The sequence below is a fragment of the Antedon mediterranea genome, chromosome 3 (assembly GCF_964355755.1).
Source record: "Antedon mediterranea chromosome 3, ecAntMedi1.1, whole genome shotgun sequence".
NCBI lineage: Eukaryota > Metazoa > Echinodermata > Crinoidea > Comatulida > Antedonidae > Antedon > Antedon mediterranea.
The window spans coordinates 20,753,071-20,777,702 of NC_092672.1; the positions used below are offsets into that span (position 1 = coordinate 20,753,071).

Consider the following 24,632-nt stretch of genomic DNA (forward strand, 5'->3'; position numbering starts at 1 on the left):
GTAATATTAATAATTTTTCTAAAAACAAATTTCTAAATAATTATTACTGTATTACATTAATTATTATAGGTAATATTAATATTATAGTAAAAGACCAATCTTTTGGCACATATGGCGTTTCATACATATAACACTTGACCTATTTTTTCCGACAAAAATCACAACGATGACTGGTGGACAACATGAAAAAGACAAATTTACAATGACTGGGAAAAGCCTATTAAAAAACTGTGTGTACTTTACAGAAATATGTGAAAACAACATTTTGACAAAATGACACTTTTATATTTAATTTCCTATGTTTTTATGTGTAAAATTAAATGTTTATCTCATAATTACTATAATATGAATCATCAGTTGATCTTCAGATATACCTTTTTGGATAGATCTGATGATGTAGATTATTTTCCGTGAATAAAAACAATCCTATATTTTGACCTTGTTTGACCTCTTGACCACATAAACTGACCTTAAAACCCAAAACTGAAGATGGCATCCACCCCTATCGTTTTTGCCTGCTATTAACAAAAAATGCCCCCCAAACTTTTTATAGAGGACTTTTGTGTATTTGGCCTCTCTACTATAATACTAGCAATATATTTATATTTAGTAGCAACTTCAATAGCAATGCTACTATGTCATTAAGAGTGAAAAAAAAACATTCATTTTAGATTTGACCAACAATTCTCCAATCAAATGACAAGAATTCGAGTAACTGACCTCAACTGACGGGCACACAAAAAATTTCAACACAAGCTTAGTTCCTTTCAGTTCTATTGTTTCGGGACTGAAAGAAACCGAATGCAACTTTAAATCATGTCACAAGTGCAGTAAGGTGACCACGACCATATAAGCTTACCTTACAGACGGTCACAACGCACATACAGTCTTATGACTTATTTCCAATGGAATGGTGTCGGGAACACACACAATGTTTGAATCTGTAAATGATCCTAAATGCATGGGACATAAAAATCACAAACTTAAATCATATTTCTGAGAATTATTTTTATTTACTGAAATTATATTGTTAGTTTTACATGATTTCTTTATAATAAAATTTAAAATTTGGATAATTTCATATTCATTGACATGAAACTTACTCATGCGTGAAAACCAAATCAAAGCTGAAAGAGCTCCACAAAGACTCTGAATTCTTACAGTGTAATGGATGTTAAGTTTTATTGTACAACAATTGTATTATTGTTTGTATTGTGAATACAAATTGCTACGACAGCACACGCATGTAAAAATTAAATTGTGTCAATATTCATTTTTCTTTCAACATATACAGTAGGCAATTTGCGGCATTTGACACAACCTTGATACTGGTGGTAGTTCCTGGATTAACATACTTAATCCTGACATGAACTGTATTATAACCTAACTGGACCATGATACAGCAACCCAAGTAACACAATACCAAAAGCTATATCAATGGCAGGAGTTGTTGTAACTTGCACAAACTTGTTAATGATGGTAGTAGTTCCTTGATTTACAGGTTCCTCTTCAACACGTCTACCATTCTGGTGCTCACTAACTATTGGTTTATGTGTAGCACATTGTTCATTTGAGCTCTTCTTTTGAGATATTTCATCCCCATCTTTCTTTTGTTCAATGTTTACTAGGCCTATTGTATTTCCTTCACTTCTACCACTATTACAGTTCAGGTTACCATTTTCATGAAATTGTATTCTAGAATTGTGTTTTACATTTTCTGGTTCTTCAATTTCATTGATGCTCTTACTGTCATGAGGTTCATTATCCAATGATACTACTGACAGTATACCTTCTGTTAATATGCTATTGTTTTGTTGCGATTGTTCATCATTGCATTCTTGCACATCAGAATCAGCAAACTGGTAAAAATAAATGTTAAATTGTATTAAATTGTATCAAGAAAAAAAAAATTAGATTAAAAATCATAAACTGAATGTTTATGATTTGAATACGGAGAATATTTCATGAAAATTAACTGATTGACCATTTAATGAGGCGGAACCAAGCACAGGCAATCTCTCAGTAAATGAAATATACTCTATTCAACATTATTAGTTTTATAGCACAGTACATATGATGATGTGTTAATTTAACATTAAAGTAAGTACCTGTAAATGAGGATGTGTTAGTGATGAAGGAACATACTTCACATTGTAAAGTCTGTTAGTGCAGCGAAGATTGAAAATTGCTAGTTTTAAGTAAAAGGCCTACCTCGTCTGAATTCAATTCATTTAATTGTTCATCTAACTTGCGTTGGTGTAAACGAATTGAATATCCAATCATAGCATACTGTATGACACGTGCTGCCTCATGTCGTCTCTTTACATCTTCTCTCACCTTCCAGCCTCTAAAACCTACAACATATCAATTCTAATTAGTGACAATTAGTGGCTTGGTTTGGTAACAGCATGATGCCTGCAAGATATTTGTCAAAACACAATTACAATCAATACCTGCTTGAATGATGACAACAGCTGCCTCTTGTTTACTTTTGGTTGCCAGGATCTTCCTCCACCATATCTGGATTACACCAGCACTTAAATTGAATTCCTTCAATCTTGCAACTTCAAGTTTATCCAACTAAATAAAAAATAACGGAATATAATAAATATACAATGATGCAGATTCTTACTTACTTTTTTACACTGACAAGTACAAGCTACTTAGAGGTGAAAACCCCGAGGGAATGATATTTTTCTAAGGAACTAAATATTACATCTGTTATATTAAAATATGTAGCAAAGTTTAAGTAGACTTGGCTGGGTCGGCTAGCCTAAGTAATAAGACTGCCTAGTTCACCTTACCTTGCCTAAGTAATAAGACTGCCTAGTTCACATTACCTTGCCTAAGTAATAAGACTGCCTAGTTCACCTTACCTTGCCTAAGTAATAAGACTGCCTAGTTCACCTTACCTTGCCTAAGTAATAAGACTGCCTAGTTCACCTTACCTTGCCTAAGTAATAAGACTGCCTAGTTCACCTTACCTTGCCTAAGTAATAAGACTGCCTAGTTCACCTTACCTTGCCTAAGTAATAAGACTGCCTAGTTCACCTTACCTTGGCGAAAAATGACCGTATAAAGTCAAATAATTGCTAATGATTCCTTTGCCATAAAATATTCACTTAAACTAATTAAAATTTAATTTATTCTACTGCAAATATAAAATAATTAAATTATTATTAAACTACTTTTAAGTACCTGTCCCTCTCTTAGGAATATCTTTGTTTTTCCAAACAAAAAGCTTTTCATTTTATTTTCTTTGTCTGCTTCAGCTAAAACCAGATTCGTAATAACAGCACATTTACTTTTTGTATCCAAATCTTTGATATCTTCTGAGTTTGACCTTATTAATAATTCATACCTCTTAAGGAAATCACTGTACAACATTCTATAAGAAAATTGTCGTTATCGTTCAGAATCAAGTATAACAAACAACACACTGGCAAGTATGTTAGTAGGTGTTCAAAATGTACAGTACGCACAGGGATATATATATAGTATATATTATAAACATCACAGGCACAGAATAAATTCTATATCGCCCGGTGATATACTGAAATTTAATTAATTAATTTGAAACGATAAAGAAGAGGAAATCTGTGAGAATGAGAAAAAATTGCCCTCACTGAGATTCAAACCCGGAAACCTTCTGCTTGATATGCAAATATCCTAACCATTAGACCACTGGGGCTTTCATGGTATTGTTCAAACTAGATTGGATAGCAATAACACTCTCGGCGTGGTACGGCGGAACAGCACTAGTCCCTCAGTTGTATGCACACGCACTAGAGATCAAATTGATACACCCTCATCTTTCAGTATATATAATAATAATAATAATAATTTATTTGGAGATTACACTTTTACAACAGTGGCACTCGACCAAATGGAAGGTGCATCCAAGAGAAATAAAAAAAAAAAAAAAAACATGATATAGAAAATAACAATTACAATAAAAAGTCGACGTAGGTCAACATGTCAAAACAATTCAACTACAGTAACTACAATACCATTGAACTGACACCTAATATATATATATATATATATATGTAAGTCCTAGAGCAAGCTATTTGATTAGTAATAGTAAAAAATACAATAAAATACAAATTACGACGCACAACGATTTTGGTTTTTGCTTAATTATTCAATATCAGCGTATCAAACGAAAACAAATAGCTGTAAGTTGACCTGGTAGGGAAGCCTTGTACTGATCTCAATTGTTTCAAGTAAACTTAACAAGGGTATCAACCAGTCATAGATGGGTGCATTATTAGTATAAAAAGAACACAAAACAATAGCTGTAAGCTGACCTGGTAGGGAAGCCTGTTGCACTGATCTCAATTGTTTCAAGAACACCGCAAGCACGTAGTTGATTTATAACATGAAGATTATCAAAGTTGTCTGGTTGACATTCAAGACTTGGTTTGATACAGCGGATGTAGTGAGGTGTTGTTTCATGTAAAGTAGCCATAAGACTGTCCAATGAATTCTAAGATACAATTGTTAGATTGTTACCACAAAGATTACATGTAAAAACTAAATGGTATCAACCAAAATATGTAAGTAAGTAAATACAAAATGGATTGAGGAAATATGTCTGATAATCAAAAAATAAAATATATATATATTATGTTACATTTTCAATAGAAGTAAAAAAAAATAATTGTGAAATAATAATAATTTGAGTGATCTTGCAAATGTTTATTTGATTTATTTCAGCATCATAACAAACAATCTATATAATATACAGGAAACAAAATATGAAACATCAACAATATACAAAAACAGGGATGCCGAGGAAAACCCATAAAATCCTTGTTTCCCTGTTTCTTCTCTTTCAAGAAAAAAAAAGGGTCAAGAAAGCAAAAACAACAACAAAGCAAAAAACCTATCTAAATTCTAAAGCAAGAGCTCGGTCTTGAAGCTATTTTTTTTTATTGATGTTCCATACTAAATTCATCAAGATTCTAAATTAAGTTTTGTATGAGTTTCAATTTTCAGGACTCTGTACCTTAAATTTTGATACCACTGTAGAAGTAGTCTTTTTGCCTTTTGTTTTACTTGGATTCTGAAAAAAAATTAAAAAAATTAACCTATTTTAGGTTAAACAAAACTATTAACATAACTGACAAGATGCAAAGGCATTATAAATATCACACATTTATTCTTTGTTTAAAAGTTTCATGATGTAACATTGATGAAGACAGAACTTAAAAAGCAATGGATTTGAACAATAGAGAAAATGGTGTTAGTATAGTTTTAGTATGGTGTTAGTATGGTGTTACTACAGTGTTAGTTTGGTGTTACTAGTGTTAGTTTGATGGTGTTACTACAGTGTTAGTTTGATGTTAGTATGGTGTTACTACGATGTTTAAAAACTAATGACAAGATCAATAACCTGTAAACTGGTAACATTAGCATCAACTAGTTGTTGCACAAACTTCTTGCTGCTCATTCTAAGCAAATCTACAAGTTCTGCTGGAATACCATCCTAAAAACATCAAATGATACACAATAGATCACCTTTTGAACTGCGATAACATTGTAGTTTGACACCGAGCCTTCAGCTATATAATAATATTGTATAAAACAATTATAAACTATTTGACTGCTGACCATTGTTGTTATTAATGACAGGCTAACCTTTAATTTGTTCCTATACACTATGTTGTATTCTAAAGTTGATAGTAAAATTGTCTAGTCCTTCCTCCTTGATCTCACTACAAGTTTTGAATAAATGAGCTAAAATAGTTTAGCAAAAGCAAAAGCTTTTCCCACTTAGGTCGTGTATCCTCTTCTTACACAGGTGATAGAGCATTACCTATAGCTACAAACAGCCATTGATACATTTTCCTGTGGCTTTTATTTTCAGTTATAAGATTATGAGAAATGAGTTTAAACGAAGCAGATGCAGTATCCCATAATTGTAATGCTTTGAGAAACTATTTATGACCTTCTATCCCCTTTTTTTTGTGAATATACTGTAAAACTAGCTTTCAGTTTTAAGTAGATTACCTTATTCTTTTCAATTAGACCATCCACTTGGTACGTAACTTTCTCTGCATAATGATGCACAACAAAAGCTGGTGATGTCACTGACATGTGTGCACGAGATAAGTTTGCACATCTTTAATATATTGCAGGGTTTTCTCTAACCTGCAGAAAATATGCAAATGTATCACAGTTCTAGCAGTTAAGTTAAACAGTTGGTTATCCGGATTAAAGGTACACAAAAATGAAACATAACTAATACTAACTTGGTAAAAGATGTGAAAATTCCTGGCACCATCACATTGATAAACAACTCTAGTTTTCTCAAGAAGATATGTCTGAATAGAAGCACCAACAACATGATTTCCACTGAAAACAAAATTAGAAAGTTAAAATAAGAATTCCTCTTGTGTGTAATTTCATTCTTCCCTGCACACAAAATGGCATATGTAGAAACTCAAAATGCATGGCCTGTATACAGTATGTTGGTTGAACATTGACAAATAAAAATAATGTATGAAACTTACCGACTGAATTGTAGCTGAATGTACTTTCCAAAGCGGCTACTATTGTGATTCCTGGTTGTGCTAGCATTGCCTAAAAAAATGAAATAATAGTTGTCTAACAGAGATGGAGTTGTAGGGAGGTGTAGGGTACTGGGTGGCAAAAGATTAATATTACTGTATATATATATATACTGGTGCAGGCCATCAAATATTGCCATCAATTGCAATTAATTCTACTAGTCTTAATGATACCAAATCTGCCAAAAATTTAATTTGAGCATAAAATCTCACCAAATTCATATTTAGAACATACTGTAAGTTGGCCACTGCTGATCAACAGTTTTAGCCTATATATTATATTAGGAGTTTAAAGGATTTTGGCACCATGACTGAAGGTTAAAGATAATGCTACAATTACAAAATGTAAAATCAGTACACAAACTGCTTTAAATTAGCATTTTAAATTTCATTTTACATAAAGCGTTAATCAATTTTAGGTTAGGTGTAGCTTTATTTATTTATTTATAAATCAGTATGATACTTATTGACTTTTATATTTCAGTTTTCTCAGGGAAGAGTTAAATTACAATTTAATTTAACTCTTCCCTGGTTTTCTTGTAATTTTAATGGTACACTATCATTATGCTCATTTTTATTTGGTTCTCATCTCTTTATCGACTGTTCTTATTCTATTTTTTTCTTTATCTGTTGATGATAATGATGATGAATATAGAAAATTTGATATATTGATATGATTTGAAAATGCTGATTTTGTATATTTAACAAAAATAAAGGTCCAACTTCTAGCGATCTTTCTTAGGACCATAACAGTACATAGATGTTTTTACATTTGAGAATGACATGTGTATCTTACTGCACTTTATTAAAGATAAACATAATAATTACCAAATGCTTCAAGAATAGGATTTGAGTCTAATATTCTACGTTCAATGCAATCTGCTGGTGATGGCGTGAAACCACTATGAACAAAATAGACAACAAGTTATCACAAATAAGTAACAAAACAGAGACAAATCTATAATTATGATGAAATATAGAAAATTAATAAATGCTGATTTTGTAACAGTGTCCTTTGAAACAGTAAAAACAAATTATAGCACTCTCTATTACTTGTCCATGCTTTTAGCCTCTATATTTTTATTCAAGTTTGGGCCTCTCTATTATTTCAAAATAAACAAGAAATGGTTTTAAAGGTAAAAAATTGACTCTGATTACATTGGTGAAAACAAACGTAAAACTGCAATTGTTGAATTACCTTTCCAGAACCACTTTCACCGCTGACAATTATTGACTGATTAATCTTGTCTAGTTTTCTAGTAAGATTACACAAAGCTGTTTCTGCAATTCCAAATACATGTGGTGGGTGTGCCTGAAAAAAAAAAATAAATTAAGATGTATATTCCCCAAAAAACATGAAAATGAGGATTAATAAATCAAGCCATTTTGCTGTTTTAATAAAGTTATTCGTTTCAAAGAAAAAAAAAACAAATATAGCACTAGTTTTACTAAATTAATGGTTAAATTTAACCAAAAGCTCATTTCCCGACAGAAAATTTGACTGTTAAAAAATTATAATTAAATTTTTTTTTTCCAATCCAATTTTTGGTCAAAGTAAATAACTACAGTATTATGTGACATAAAATGGCATATTCAGCAAAACAATTATCTTTTCAGAGGAGCTCTGCATATATCTCTAAGTTCTCACTTCTAAGTGCAACTGAGGACATATTAATATTTTTGCCCAATATTATTTGAAGATTAAAGTGAAGTCAAGATTTTAATAGTGATGTCACCAACATATCAATTTTCTTAAAAATCAATAGTATACTAGCAAATCGTTGTTTACCTTTTGATCACTATGGTAACGATGAATCATATGAACATCAAAATGTCCAGTTTCTTTGAAAGGATTTAAAGTAACAAGTGTGTTTCCAGTCTGAGTCTGGTATCTACCAGCTAAGTAGCGCTCACATAAACAGTTCAGCACTATGAACGGAAAAACTTAGGTTAAAAGTAACAAGTGTGTTGCCAGTCTGAGTGTGTTATCTACCAGCTAAGTACCGCTCAAGTGTGTTGCCAGTATTTTGTCTAATTTTCTTCAAATTGTTCTACTCTAAAAATGTATTACTGTAACTATAAATTTTATTTTAAAGTGGTCTTTAATTGGAGAAAAATTTGAAGGAAAATGTTGGATTCATCCAAATTGTGGTCTTTGATCTCTAATTAGAGGGCGGCAACAGCTAATGGTAGAAAATAGGTGATCATCTGTCTTTAAATTAGATTGAGCTTTTAATTAAAGGGATCTTTATTCAGAGACTGTAGTATTAACAACCATTGACCATGTGTCTACTATTAATTCACTTACCAGCAGGTTCTGAGAGAGGATTAAGCAAAACAAGATCATCTGTATTGATCCAATCTGTTTGAGTACACAGCACTGGATAGCCAGCATGACCACGTATCACAACCTCCTAGACAATGAAGTTACAAGCAATATTTAAAATACATTATATAGAATACTTAGTAGCAAGGTTGGGTTGTTGACATAGATGGTATGCTGCCCTCCCCTCCTTACCTCACAATTATATTTAATGTCTATAATCTTGCCATCACTAAAACATGAATTAACACACGCTGGAACCCAAACCTCTTACCTGGCCATTAGATTTAGTGACTATAATCTTGCCATCACTAAAACATGAATTAACACATGCTCGAACCCAAACCTCTTACCTGGCCATTAGATTTAGTGACTATAATCTTGCAATCACTAAAACATGAATTAACACACGCTGGAACCCAAACCTGTTACCTGGCCATTAGATTTAGTGACTGTAATCTTGCCATCACTAAAACATGAATTAACACATGCTCGAACCCAAACCTCTTACCTGGCCATTAGATTTAGTGACTATAATCTTGCCATCACTAAAACATGAATTAACACACGCTGGAACCCAAACCTCTTACCTGGCCATTAGATTTAGTGACTGTAATCTTGCCATCACTAAAACATGAATTAACACACGCTGGAACCCAAACCTCTTTTTCATCATGTATCCACACCATTAACCCCTGAAAGTACAGTAAAGAGTTCATTATTCAATTCAATCAACTTTTATTATCCACAATCTGATTCTTTTGGTTGTGGCAGACTCACAAATGTAAACAAACATTTAAAACAAACATTTAAAATACACATGTATACAAATTATTGCTAAAGAGTAATAGTTGTAAAGTCTAACAGCTTTCAGAATAAATTAAAATTTTGCAGGTATTTAGCATAATGGATGCTATAAGCCCGGATATATAAGCCCATCGCTAAATACCTTTGAATAGGCGTAGAGTTTTCGCATCAGCAGAAGAACACGAAACATAGCCTAGGACAAAAATCATTCAACTGTGACCACTCTTGATCATCGTCGTGATTTTTCCATGAACGGTCTCTTTGGCCATGCGCAGAACATGCCGGGAACCAGTACAAATATTGCGCCCTCTCTGGCGTGGCCTTGTTGTCTTTATAGAGAACACTGGATTTTATTTGGTTAATGGTAGTTCATGTCCGTAGTATTTTTCAGTAAAACAGGTAGCGCAAGTGCCTCATGTCTTGAAGTGGCTGCTGCACCCCCCGTTTGGTTTATATACAAGTGACCCCCCCCCCTCCCGGGTACCAGATGAAGACTTATTGAAAACAAGTTAAAACGTTGCACATGTACATATTATTTTTAAACAACCTACTGACTTAAAGAAGGGCTTACACAGATGGAATTAGTAAATTAACCAGCCAATGTGTGGGGCAACCATTTCATTCCATGTCTTTAATACCCTAATGAATAACTGTGCCAAGTATCAGAATGTTCACTTCAGGTGTACTAAAAGTAGGCCTACTATGCATGACAAGTATCAGAATGTTCACTTCAGGTCTACTAAAGTAGGCCTACTATGCATGACAAGTATCAGAATGTTCACTTCAGGTCTACTAAAAGTAGGCCTACTATGCATGACAAGTATCAGAATGTTCACTTCAGGTCTACTAAAGTAGGCCTACTATGCATGACAAGTATCAGAATGTTCACTTCAGGTCTACTAAAGTAGGCCTACTATGCATGACAAGTGTCAGAATGTTCACTTCAGGTCTACTAAAGTAGGCCTACTATGCATGACAAGTATCAGAATGTTCACTTCATGTCTACTAAAGTAGGCCTACTATGCATGACAAGTGTCAGAATGTTCACTTCATGTCTACTAAAGTAGGCCTACTATGCATGACAAGTATCAGAATGTTCACTTCAGGTCTACTAAAGTAGGCCTACTATGCATGACAAGTATCAGAATGTTCACTTCAGGTCTACTAAAGTAGGCCTACTATGCATGACAAGTATCAGAATGTTCACTTCAGGTCTACTAAAGTAGGCCTACTATGCATGACAAGTATCAGAATGTTCACTTCAGGTCTACTAAAGTAGGCCTACTATGCATGACAAGTATCAGAATGTTCACTTCAGGTCTACTAAAGTAGGCCTACTATGCATGACAAGTATCAGAATGTTCACTTCATGTCTACTAAAGTAGGCCTACTATGCATGACAAGTGTCAGAATGTTCACTTCGGGTCTACTAAAGTAGGCCTACTATGCATGACAAGTATCAGAATGTTCACTTCAGGTCTACTAAAGTAGGCCTACTATGCATGACAAGTATCAGAATGTTCACTTCATGTCTACTAAAGTAGGCCTACTATGCATGACAAGTATCAGAATGTTCACTTCAGGTCTACTAAAGTAGGCCTACTATGCATGACAAGTATCAGAATGTTCACTTCAGGTCTACTAAAGTAGGCCTACTATGCATGACAAGTATCAGAATGTTCACTTCAGGTCTACTAAAGTAGGCCTACTATGCATGACAAGTGTCAGAATGTTCACTTCAGGTCTACTAAAGTAGGCCTACTATGCATGACAAGTGTCAGAATGTTCACTTCGGGTCTACTAAAGTAGGCCTACTACAGTATGCATGACAAGTGTCAGAATGTTCACTTCATGTCTACTAAAGTAGGCCTACTATGAATGACAAGTGTCAGAATGTTCACTTCAGGTCTACTAAAGTAGGCCTACTATGCATGACAAGTGTCAGAATGTTCACTTCAGGTCTACTAAAGTAGGCCTACTATGCATGACAAGTGTCAGAATGTTCACTTCAGGTCTACTAAAGTAGGCCTACTATGCATGACAAAGTGTCAGAATATTCACTTCAGGTCTACTAAAGTAGGCCTACTATGCATGACAAGTGTCAGAATGTTCACTTCATGTCTACTAAAGTAGGCCTACTATGCATGACAGAGAGAATATCAACAGCATTTTCCTTTACCTTTTTAAAACGACATGCTGGTTTCTTTTTAACTTGGTGGAATGCATATAGGCCTAGATTTAGTAATAATCTGAAAAAACAAAATAGCGAAATACTAAACAAATTTTTATAAACATATAACCACCTGTGACCTAGCCTAGCTAGGACCCGGAGAATTTAAATGGTTATTTGGCCCTACTACTATTATAGCCTAGACAGGCCTGCCTACTAAGTACTAGGCCCAGGCTAGGCTTGCAGAAAAGTGTAGTTGGACTGATTTGATTTCAATTTATTAGGAAAATCATCATAAAAAATACATACAAAAGAAAGTGATAACATAAATTACTGACATTACAAATAATACAATTATAAAAGATTTTGCAGGATAAAAGCTTACAGTAGGCCTAAAGCCTTGTGAAGTTGGTTACTTATTCCTTATTCGACATTCCGGGTATTTTTTCCCTCACTGTTTATAGTAACCCAAAGTATTAATTAACATTATTATAACAATTAAATATGTTATAATAATTTAAAATGTTTGCTTTCATGCTACACTTAAATGGATAACACTCATTCTTCTATCCATATTATATCTTGTCAATACGCTATGGTACTGTAGATTCATTCCTCAATCAACACATCAGTTTATAATAGGCCTACCCTAAAACATGTACTCTAGTATATTCACTTGTATTGTAGGCATAGAAAGAACGTCTTTATGGTAATAAATACTCTATTACTAATTATAAACTATTTTAACTATTAATTTCTGATATTTTTTCCAGAAATAACATTTTTTTTACAATGATTTTCAAGAGCACATATTCACAAACTTTTTGCAACCACCTGTAAAATAAATTGAAAACAAACATTTATATACATTATTAGGCCTAAATAAACATTCATCCCTTATACCAAACAAATATTGACCAGAACCAATTACAACCACAAAAGCGTATCAGCAACGCTCCATACCGAATACCCAATTTTATCGGAACCAAAATAAAACGTTATCTATTTTACCATATATCAAACATAAAACTAGCGCATTGGGCCCTGCGCTAATACGATAGGGCCCAGAAAATGAGACGATAGGGCCCAGAAAATGAGACGATAGAGACCAAAATGGTTCCCAACACATCATGAGACGATCGGGCCAACGCACGAGACGATTGGGGTCGCACCAAACGCTGACGACGATCGGGACCACGTTTTCTGGGCCCAACCAAGACGATCGGGCAGCAAATAAAAAAATTTTACTGTGATAACCGGCCTAGACTTAGGTTAGGCCTAATAATACCCTACCCAGGCCTACCTACCTAGTAGGTCTAGGCTAGTAGGCTAGGCTAGGCTAGTAGGCTAGGCCTAGCTAGCTAGGGGCAAGGCTAGGCGGTAATTCGGCTAGGCTAGCCTACCTAGATTTATTGCACCTGACCTGCATAATCCTACATTGCCTGTCTGTACTAGCTTAGCCTAGCTAGGCGCCGCCTAGTAATTGCATTAATTTAGTAACTTACTTTTTTGCCTACTGGAATGTAATTATTGCTTTTTTCCATCAAAATAGTTGTCATTTTGATAAATAAAAAAACCGCTGTGTACCGCCCTCTCTGTTATGACTCGGTGACCTTTTAAAATAAACAACAGCTGAGCTAACACATGTTTTTTGTTATGATTTTTGCGATCAATCAATGATATGTTTGTAGCCGTTACTACACCCATAACATATTTTTACCTAAGTTTAAACTGCATGTGACGTATATAGATGATAAAATATTTGCTGATATTTGGAAACCGGTAAAACCTGTTGCTGCCAAATCTTCTTTCTAACCAGACACTTTCTTAATGTTAGGCTAGCCTAGCTAGGCCTACTAGACTACGACAGCCCATTAATGCCATTTTAAGTATATGTTTTTCGAACGTAATCCGTTCTAACGAATTAGTAATTCGTTTGAACGGATTAATAATCTGTTCAAACGAATTAGTAATCCGTTCAAACGAATTGCAACATATACAACAAGTGCCATTTAAAGTATATGTTGTAATTCGTTTAAACGGATTACTAATATTACTAATCCGTTCAAACGAATTACTAATTTGTTTTTAAAACGGATTACTCATTTGTTCAAACGAATTACTAATTCTTTCAAACGAATTACTAATTTGTTTAAACGGATTACTAATTTGTTTAAACGAATTAGTAATTTGTTTAAACGGATTACTAATTCGTTCAAACGAATTAGTAATCCGTTTAAACAAATTAATAATTTGTTTAAACAGATTAATAATTTGTTTAAACGGATTACTAATCTGTTTGAACGAATTAGTACTTCGTTTGAACAAATTAGTAATCCGTTTAAACAAATTAGTAATTCGTTTGAAAGAATTAGTAATTCGTTTGAACAAATTAGTAATCCGTTTTAAAAACAAATTAGTAATTCGTTTGAACGGATTAGTAATCCGTTTACAAATCCGTAAACAAATTAATAATTTGTTTAAACGGATTACTAATTCGTGTAAACGAATTAGTAATTCGTTTAAACAGATTAGTAATCCGTTTAAACAAATTACTAATCCGTTTGGACGGATTCCTAATTCGTTTGAACAGATTATTAATCTGTTTAAACAAATTAGTAATTCGTTTGAACGGATTAGTAATCTGTTCAAACGAATTAGTAATCCGTTCAAACCAATTGCAACATATACAACAACAACGCTGTAGCCATACTGAAAACTTTATATATATGAATTTATGATATAGGCCTTAGTCTAGGGTATGCAGTATTTTTATAATTTACATGCACAGGTCAAAATTAACAAATTATGCATTATGATGGTACAGTACGGTAGTACTGTAGTTTCCATCATAAGTGGTCCATTTAAGCACTGAGTGAGTACATATATGGTATGTAATTTAAATGTGAATGGGAAATAGAGAGAAACAAGCTTCAAATTGGAGCTACTGTATAGTACATATAATATTAATAATAAAATGTGAATTGTTTGTGTATTATTTTGTAGATTATTAAAAACAAAGGGTGTGACAATGAAGAAGGATTCACAGACGTTCTGAGAGTCGTAAGTAATTGATGTTTTAATTTATTCATAGAGATATTATAATATCTCTATGATTTATGTAATTATGTTAAGTTATCTGGCTGATAATCAAGTAGCAAAATACAGTTCATGTGTAGCAGAATATGGTACATGTGTAGCAGAATACGGTACCTGTGTAGCAGAATATGGTACATGTGTAGCAGAATACAGTACATGTGTAGCAGAATATGGTACATGTGTAGCAGAATATGGTACATGTGTAGCAGAATACGGTACATGTGTAGCAGAATACGGTACCTGTGTAGCAGAACACGGACCAGCGTAGCAGAATACATTACCTGTGTAGCAGAATACAGTGCCTGTGTAGCATAATAATTGTACATGTGTAGCATAATAATGGTACATGTGTAGCAGAATAATTGTACATGTGTAGCAGAATAATTGTATATGTGTAGCAGAATAATGGTAACAAACAAGAAACGTAGACAAGTTATGAATGAAGACAAGTTTTGATAATTATTATATTATAAACATATATCAGTAAATGTGAATTGTCAATAAACTCTTCTAGGAATAAAACAGAATTTGGCTCATGCAGACAATTTTCCTCATAGTGGGACATTCAAATGCAAATAGTATATTTTCTTTATTTTATTTCATACCATTAAACACATGTTATCTCACTAACAATTCATTTCAGGTTAAAACAGAAGTAGAACGTAGAAAATCACTTGGCCGAGATTATTTAAAGAGAAAAGAGACAATTTTAAAATATTACACACCACTCAATCAAGAGATATACAAACTACAGGTATGGAATTAAGTAGTTAAAAAAATGAAATAAATATTTTACCTGTTAACTACACCTTGCTGATGGAATACAACTATGAATGCATGTCTGATTTTGTAAAGACCAACTATTACAACAAATGTTTAGCTTGACTACTACAACTGACAAGGACAACTTCCCCTTTAGTTATATGTTTAGTTAAATATCTTGACTAAAAATATTTGAAATAGTTGGAAAGTTTTACTTCTTTATGGTATTATATTTTCTCGTTGAGATTGTTATAGATTTCATTTCTGAGCCTAAAATTTCTGAAGTTGGTTGAACATAGCAAGCAGAAAAATGCATCAATGCAAAGTTTGATAAAACTCATGAGTACTGAAAAAGGTTTGTTGATAGTTGACCTATTGTAATCAAATTCTATAAAAAATTAGTAAAGGAGTCTAACTTAAATAACTGTACATTGTGAAGCTCATTCTACCATGGAACAGTAATCGAAAAAGATAAAAATCAAAGCTATACACTAGTAGAGCAGGCTTTCCTATATGATTAAAACTATTTGACGAAAAGGCATATTTCAAACACATTAAAGGAAAAGTTAAGCACACAAAAAATGGCAAAATTACATGTTTTTGCATTGTTATTTTGTGAACAATGAATGTTCTATAACTCATTAAAATGGCATTCAAAAACTTGCATATTTACTGTAATTACGTTTTATGTTTCACATTTAACTGTTTTTTTTTATGTAGGAGAAAGTATTTACTCTTTTCCAATATTTACTGAAGAGTTTTGTAATTCATTTAAAGAAGAAATAGAACATTTTGAAAACACAGATTTACCAAAAGGAAGACCAAATACAATGAACAATTATGGTGTAAGTGTGGCTACCGTAAATGCCCTGCTTTGCATAAACTAATCAAAAACCCCACCTCAAATATTAACTCCCCTACCCCATAGAACATCATTTGGTATAAATGCCCCTCATAAACATGACATGACTTCCATGATCTACAATTGACCAAGCATTGTGATTTTTACTGTATTTTATGACTTCTTGATATCGATTTTGTTTTTAAAGAATTTATTTGATTTCTTTGTTATGTAGAAGGATTGAAAATAAATAAAAATAAAATAAAAGCCACTACTATTAGTAAAGCATAGACCTGCTTAAAATTCTCAACATGTATTTTGTTGTAGGTATTAATGAATGAATTGGGATTTGATGACTACTTCATCACACCTTTACGTCAGAATTACATAACTCCACTCGCTAGGCTCTTGTATCCAGACTGTGGTGGAGACTTGTTAGACTCTCACAAAGCTTTTGTTGTAAAGTACAAGATTGGAGAAGATTTGGATCTTAACTATCATTATGATAATGCAGAGGTCACTCTTAATATATCACTTACAAGTGATTTCACTGAGGGCTCATTGTATTTTGGAGGCATGCGTCATGTAAGTAAAAACAATGCCTGAATATATCCGGTTATAAAAAACAAAGCAACGGTTTGTATAATTTTGGCACTGAATACCATAATTAAATGGTTTACATTCTATTTTAAGTAATACTTTATGACAAATATGATTTTGTTATTATGACCCTAATACAATATTTTAAAGTAAAAATGTATCTATATTGGTGACAATCATATTGTATATATTCTCCCAACCACCCTCAGATGCTTGTTTTCAGTACCTGAACTTTTCTGTTCATGCACATGATAAAGAATCAAGACAAGGTGTTCTTAATGTTCTTTCCTGGTGACAGTCTGAAGCCAATCTAACATTAGTCATATAAAATATTGCACACTAGGCTTCCATTTTGGCTTTTGTATACCTCTGTTGAATCTACAAGTGACATGGTTGTCTTTTATATAGCAACATAGCAGGTTTGTTAATTTTGTGTTGTTTTTAACAGCAACAAGGAATAGAAGAACCACAGCGTACTGAATATTGCCACAAGCCAACGTATGGTTTAATTCATCGAGGACAACACATGCACGGTGCTCTTCCAATATCAGATGGTGAACGATACAATCTAATTATTTGGATGCGATCTTCCAAAATAAGGAATAAATTGTGTCCAATGTGTGATAATAAACCTCAACTTATTAAGACTGTTGGATTCGGAGATGGATTCACTCAACCAGAAAATACAACTGTCGATGTTTGTTGTACTTTATAATGCATAGGTCAACAATTTTACAACTCAAATAATATATTTAAAAGATTCTTCCAATGGACATGTGTCTTTATGACCTCTCTGCGACCTAACTATGTGATATGTGACATGTAAAGATGTCAAGAATGTTTGAGCCCCATGTTAAGGCATAAAGATGTAGCAGAGACATGGGTTTGAAACGTTTTTTGTTTGAAAAAGTGTGTCGACTGTGAGGTTTAGGAGGAGATAGAGTTTATGGGAAAACATAGTCTCCATTAAAGAGAACTATTATAGTACTGTATATACTTTATTATATTATTATAAATATATATTATATAATACAAAGAATAATAAACTTTTATAAAGCGCTATTTACTGATGTTTTACAGCGCTAAAAGACCAACAAGAATTATTGAAAAGGTGAGATTTTAGAAGTTACTTGATTTACTTAAGAGATTTACACTGACGGGTATGGAGTGGAAGCTGGTTCCAAACTAGTGACACTTGTGCAAAAAACTCCTTGAAAATAAGCTTAATTATTGTTTAATAATTGTAAAAAGTAATTAATATATTGTTGATGGAAAATGTTTTAATAAACAAACGAAAATAAAGAACTGATTGTAAAATAGTTGGAAAAATGTTTTAATAAAACGAAAGAAGAACTAATTGTAACATATTGTTGGAAATGTTTAATAAACAACAATAAAAGAAACTGCTTTAGTTGTTGGAAAATGATAGAAAGAACATAAACGGCCATCTCTTACAGAGGCCTATTTAGTTCATTGTTGGCAAACTGCTTTCAGTGGTTTATTCAATTCATCGTAATCTGGATTCAATTTGTCTTCTACACGTTTCATCCAGTCAGCAATTTCCGGCTGGTTCTTCAGTAAACCTTTACCAGATGGACAGGCCAACGGTTGAACAAGCTGAAAGAATTTAAAAAATACTACTATTATAATGAAATATTTTAATTGGAACGAATGAAATTTATTCTTACTAATGCATGCACTAATCATGTAACATAAACTCCAAATATTTAGAATTTCGTTTTTTTTATCAATATATGTTTCGGGTTGATGAATAAACAACGATATGCATCTTATAAAATCAAACAATGCTCCTCAGAAGGTTGTCCGTTAATCGTTGATGAATAAAGAGCGATAGGATGATTTGGACAATGGGAATGTACGGTATCGTATAAAATTAACTATAGCTCCGTTGGAAGGTTGTCCGTTGATGGTTAATGAATATAAAGAGCGATAGGATGATTTGGACAATGGGAATGTATCGTATAAAATTAACTATAGCTCCGTCGGAAGGTTGTCCGTTGATGAATAAAGAGCGATAGGATGATTTGGACAATGGGAATGTCTCGTATAAAATCAACTATAGCTCCGTCGGAAGGTTGTCCGTTGATGGTTAATGAATAAAGAGCAATAGGATGATTTGGACAATGGGAATATATCGTATAAAATCAACTATCTCCGTCGGAAGGTTGTCCGTTGATGGTTAATGAATAGCCTAATGAATGATACTTGATTCAGATAGTGGAATGTATGGTACGTTATGTACAACTATGGAGGAAAATGATCGAAATTTCGAATTACTTATTTTTGTATTGAGGTAACATGCACATTATCTGATTCTGCGCATGCCAAACCAAAATATTAACCACAACCTAAACTTCTTTTAAATCTAGTGATTACCTCACAAATAGCAAACAAGTCAGCAACAGATATCTCGTCTCCACACAAGAACCTCTTTCCTTTGAGAAATAACCTATTTATCTTGCCGATGGACTCTTCAGCTTCTTTGACAAACTTGTCGACTGCCTCCTGATCTTTTGGTTTTCCGGTACGTTTTGGAACAAATATCTGTATACAAATAAACAGTGGTCTTATTTTGACTGGTTGTGTAGGTTTTAAGTTGCTCCCGTATATCTCATTAATCTAGCCGTCGTTTTTTTAACTGTCGTTTTTTATAGTTGCATGAGTTAAGTATGTTTTAAACTTTACTTTTAAATTATGATATCGGATATCTAACTTTTCTAGAGACTTCTTCTTCTAAAAACTCAGATATCTTCTTTAGATCTACAAAAGTCGGATATCTTTTTTGATAGATCTGAAAAACTCGGATATCTGGCTTTTCTGACTTAGGTTTCGCCTTATTCCAGCCCATTCTCCCTTTAATTACATCTTCCCGAATTTAGCCATATGACCGTAATGTTAGTTTTGCGCCTTCATACCACACATTCTTAGCAGCATAACATTGAAATGAAACATTACATTGTTATTTACCTCATTCACCATCACGTTAATTCCCGCTTCCCTAATACCTGTATGCTGCCAGGCTAAGTAGGCATCAATCTGAGCCCGAGTCTCAATATTTTTAGGATACCAATGATCTGCTACGTTGTATTTTGCCGCCAGATATCTCACTATTGCAGTACTACAAAGAAACAAACCAGAATTCAAAAGGGCCTTATTATTTATAGACTGTCGTTACCAAGTTTAAAATGTTTAGGCCTATATAGATGTGGGAAAGTGTTTGTTAGTGACCAATATGTTGTCAACTTGTAATTTCTGTGTTGTATCACCTGCAATTAGGGGATATTGGAGAAAATGATTAATGAAATTGAAAAAAAAAACTTCTTCACACTTGCATTCTTTACAATGTAGCCTACATGGTTGGACAAGGGTAGTAAGGCATAGGCCTACCTTTCTCCAAGTGTGAAATCACCATCTTTAATTGCTGGTACTGACTGAGCTGGCTGGATTGCAGTGTATTCTGGCATTCTATGCTCACCTGTCAAACAACATTATACCTTATTATTTTCGACAGTATATACAAAATGTCTAATACAATTTTTGAAAATAATTAAACCACTTTAAGACAGTGGACTACATTCAGTCAATAAAGGCTCATTATACTAGGACGATAAGAAAGGTAAATATACATTTTCCTATTTTTCTATTTTCGTTCAATTAAATGACGTCATGATTTGTAATAGCAATACTATCGTGACGATACCACAATTTTATTGTTCTTATTGATCATGACGTCATTTTCATTTGATTTTAAAAAAAAATCTTATTTTAGGCCAAAGACAGCAGCATAAGTGTTATAGTTTCGAAAATTTTCTAATTTTGTTTTTTAAATAAATATCTTTGTTTTATATATTATCGTCGTTCGTAGTATAACCGGACCTTATATTATCGTCGTTCGTTATCTTTCGTAGTATAACCAGTGGTGGCGCCAGCGGGGGGCTACGGGGGCTCTAGCCCCCTCGTCGGGGAGCCTAGCCCCCCGACGGGTACTTTTTGTCGGGGAATATAATATACAGTAAAAAACGTTCGCGTTCACTTCATACAGTTTCAGCGCCTAGAAAACCACGACGTTCCATTGACCGTGAGAGTACGTCAGAGGGCTATTATGCACTTTTATGCATTCATTATTGCCAGCGATCTAACTTACTACTAAACATTAGCTAGGTACGCACTTGTCTGGCGGTATCCCTTTGTACGAATCGTTCAACGTTGGGTCGAGACGCGTGATATCAAGTTCCATCCAGGGACCAAAATGTGTAATGTAGTTATTTTCCAGGCGAAGTTTACCGACGGTTACCGAAGGGAACACGGGTACTTTTTGTCGGGGAATATAATATACAGTAAAAAGCGTTCGCGTTCACTTCGTAGCTAGCTTCAGCGCCTAGAAAACCGCGACGTTTCATTGACCGTGAGAGTACGTCAGAGTGATATTATGCACTTTATATGCATTCATTATTGCCAGCGATCAACTTACTACTAAACAATAGTTAGGTACGCACTTGTCTGGCGGTATCTCTTTGTACGAATCGTTCAACGTTGGGTCGAGACGCGTGATATCATGTTCCATCAGGGGACCAAAATGTGTACTGTATGTAGTTATTTTCCAGGCGAAGTTTACCGACGGTTACGTCGTGTACTGTGTCGACGTACGCTACACTACAGCAAAAACGAATTAAGTTAATTGTTCGTATGTTCACCAATTTTTTAATTTATAAGTAACCTTCTGTACCGTGGGGCACCTAAAATAAATTTTTCATCAATTACTAAACAAAAAAAACGTGCCATTTTCGCTTAGCCAACATCTTATTATTGCTAAGTTATTACATTTTTTTAAGCCTCTATGCCTGATGTTTCCAAAGTATAAAATGCAATTTTTTGAAGACCTGCAGCTAGCTCTAGTTTTAAACATTTTCTTAGCTCAGCCCCAACAATAAAGCTGGTCATATTTCAAAGTACAAGAAGTGCATTTTCCGGGACCTAACATCTCTATTTTTCAAACATTTCTTAGCTCAGTCACAACCATGATAGGGACTTATATATTTTGTTTCATGTTTTGAAGTATAATAAGTCCAATTTCCGGGACCTCCACCTCTATTTTTCTAAATTTTCTTTGAACATTTATTTTTTAAATTGAAAAATATGGATTGAAACAGTCATCGCGCATCGTTTTTTTGCACGCAGTATTTTATTTATGCATTATAAAAAATGGAAAAAATGGCTACCCTAAATCTGATTAAAATGACCTCAAATGACGCTAGAACGCGTTGCTTCCGGGGCCCTTGGCGGCCCCCTGGCCCCCAGCCTAGTGATGCTCGCTTCGCTCGCATAGCCCCCTCGTCTGGGAATGTAGACCCCGCGTCGGGAAGATCCTGGCGCCACCCCTGAGTATAACCGGGCCTTATATTATCGTCGTTCGTTATCTTTCGTAGTATAACCGGACCTTCACGAAGAATTATATTTTGGACAACCTACTGTACTGTAGTAAATGTATGAATAATTATACAATGAAATGAATGTTTAAAATTACAATATTCTGTTTGTTGATTCTTTCCGCAATTTTGATTATCCTTGAGATAACAAATATTTAGTGGCTCTGAAATGTTGACTATTATTGAAAACCACAGCAAAGGGATCTGTAACATCGGTAATTAGACCTATAATATTTGTAGATCTCATTATCAAACCAGGCATACTATAGTGTTTTCATTGTAAACCTTGTTCCTATGAATAAATGAAAATCACTGACAAAAGCATGATTAAGCAAATTTGTCTGGGTATTTTTAGAAACTCCATATAAATATTTCATGTCACGTGAACATGTTTATTCACATAATAGAGGTGAGGAGGTCTTGGTCTTGGACGCAAAGTGAAGGGGTTGTTATTTTTTCCCCTCTCCGTCATCACTCTGATTCAGGATTTTTAAGGTGGTCAACTCATTTTTTATTCCCTTTTTTTGAGCTGAGAAATGCTACGATAACTTGGAATGTGATCTATTAGAGTGCTGTTTCTAAAAAATATGTTTCGCTTGCCAAGGTAGCATACATGGGATGGGCGGAGGGGGGGGAGGGTAGTTGTGCTAGGGGATAGTTGTGCTAGGGGGTAATTGTCCGGGTGGTAGTTGTCCTTAGGGGGTAGTTGTCCTATAGGGTAGTTGTCCTATGGGTAATTGTCCGGTTGGTAGTTGTCCAGCTATGGGGGTAATTGTCCGGGTGGTAATTGTCCGGGTGGTAGTTGTTCGGGTGGTAATTGTCTAGGGGTAGTTGTCCGGATACCTTTAAAACAACAGCATATTTTAATAGTGACTAAAATAAAAAAGCATACCTTTTGCCAAGTCGATGACTTTCTCATGGTAGGGTATCTTGTTATATTTGCAAAACAATACTACGGCACGACTAGGTTGAGATAATGGATTATAGTACACTGTTAAAGCCATCTTTAGCTTTAGTAGAACAATTTAATTGTACAGTATTATCAGAGAGTTGCAACTCTGGTATTATCAAGTGACTGGAGCGGCTGCAATGCTAATGTCAACAAAGTTCGTGCAAAGAGTCAATTGAATATCCTTCATGAGCGTGATCTGATTATTCAACCATATCAACTTCTTTTGTACATTTGACCTTGTCATCTCCTTCCGTTTTTCACAAATAAGAGAGCCTAAATAATGCTATAGAAGTTTGTTTGAATTAACAGTTACGGTTGTGTAATTGTAAAAAAAAATTGTCGTCATAATTATTTATATATTTTTTATACATTATTACCGTATCGTTATAGTGGAGGTCATGCATTGTTAAATGTGGGCTCTAATTAGGCTCTGTTTTCGCTGCGAAAAAACAACAACAAAAAACAAACACTAACGGTTAAAAACGTGTGATTGTAAATAATTACCATCACATTTCTTTCCTGGCGACGTTGAGAGATTTAAAAGACTTGCACTCCCATCGGACTATAAACATGCCCCATAATAACAATCATCCATTAAGGTAACAGTTTTAACCACTAACGTAACCAACTTCATTAACCACGTAACAAACTTAACCATTAACTTAACAAAGGGTAACTACTAACGTAACAACAGTAGACAATTCGTGTAAGTTAAAAATCTTCAGTTTCCGTCCGTGTGTGTTTGTCTATTCTCTATCAAAAAGTGTCCAGCCATTGAAGTTTAAAGTCACTGGACAGACAGACATTATACAAATGGAAATGGAACGGCTTCATCACAATAAGGTTTCCATACGAAAATAATGGGTTTCTTACGGATATAACATTTATTGCCCGCCGGACTAAGACAGATAATTCATAATAGGCTGGAGTTTTATGATTGAAATTTAATTTTCAGCTGTAAATCAACACACCATACGTCTAAGATCAACACATTGAAGGATCCGATACACCAACGTTGTCAGTATGATATAAACAATGCCATATACATGGCTGCAG

The 24,632-nt window shown here is 33.9% G+C and overlaps 2 protein-coding genes across 2 annotated transcripts; one reads left to right on the forward strand and one right to left on the reverse strand.

Moving 5' to 3' along the window:
- Positions 1-13,555: 13,555 nt before the first annotated feature.
- On the forward strand, positions 13,556-18,494 carry LOC140045032 (2-oxoglutarate and iron-dependent oxygenase domain-containing protein 2-like). Its single transcript, XM_072089764.1, has 7 exons — positions 13,556-13,657; positions 14,882-14,938; positions 15,618-15,728; positions 15,992-16,091; positions 16,457-16,581; positions 16,905-17,162; positions 17,626-18,494. Exons 4-7 carry the CDS (start codon positions 16,055-16,057, stop codon positions 17,890-17,892), a joined length of 687 nt encoding a protein of 228 aa, XP_071945865.1. The 5' UTR covers positions 13,556-13,657; positions 14,882-14,938; positions 15,618-15,728; positions 15,992-16,054; the 3' UTR covers positions 17,893-18,494.
- Positions 18,495-18,554: 60 nt separating this feature from the next.
- LOC140045030 (glutathione S-transferase theta-1-like) lies at positions 18,555-23,753 on the reverse strand. Its single transcript, XM_072089762.1, has 5 exons — positions 23,517-23,753; positions 20,586-20,673; positions 20,166-20,316; positions 19,575-19,742; positions 18,555-18,794 (listed from the first exon to the last, which is right to left on the reverse strand). The coding sequence occupies exons 1-5, from the start codon at positions 23,626-23,628 to the stop codon at positions 18,648-18,650; spliced, it is 666 nt and encodes a 221-aa protein (XP_071945863.1). The 5' UTR covers positions 23,629-23,753; the 3' UTR covers positions 18,555-18,647.
- Positions 23,754-24,632: the final 879 nt, after the last annotated feature.

Bases quoted from the DNA above. Each gene is read 5' to 3' on its own strand.
- LOC140045032 (XM_072089764.1), top strand. From the start codon at position 16,055: ATGCAAAGTTTGATAAAACTCATGAGTACTGAAAAAG. The intron at 16,582-16,904 runs GTAAGTGTGGCT...ATTTTGTTGTAG, and splicing joins ATACAATGAACAATTATGGT to GTATTAATGAATGAATTGGG. The intron at 17,163-17,625 runs GTAAGTAAAAAC...TGTTTTTAACAG, and splicing joins ATTTTGGAGGCATGCGTCAT to CAACAAGGAATAGAAGAACC.
- LOC140045030 (XM_072089762.1), bottom strand. From the start codon at position 23,628: ATGGCTTTAACAGTGTACTATAATCCATTATCTCAACCTAGTCGTGCC. The intron at 20,317-20,585 runs GTAGGCCTATGC...GTTTCTTTGTAG, and splicing joins GATTTCACACTTGGAGAAAG to TACTGCAATAGTGAGATATC. The intron at 19,743-20,165 runs GTAAATAACAAT...ATTTGTATACAG, and splicing joins TTAACGTGATGGTGAATGAG to ATATTTGTTCCAAAACGTAC.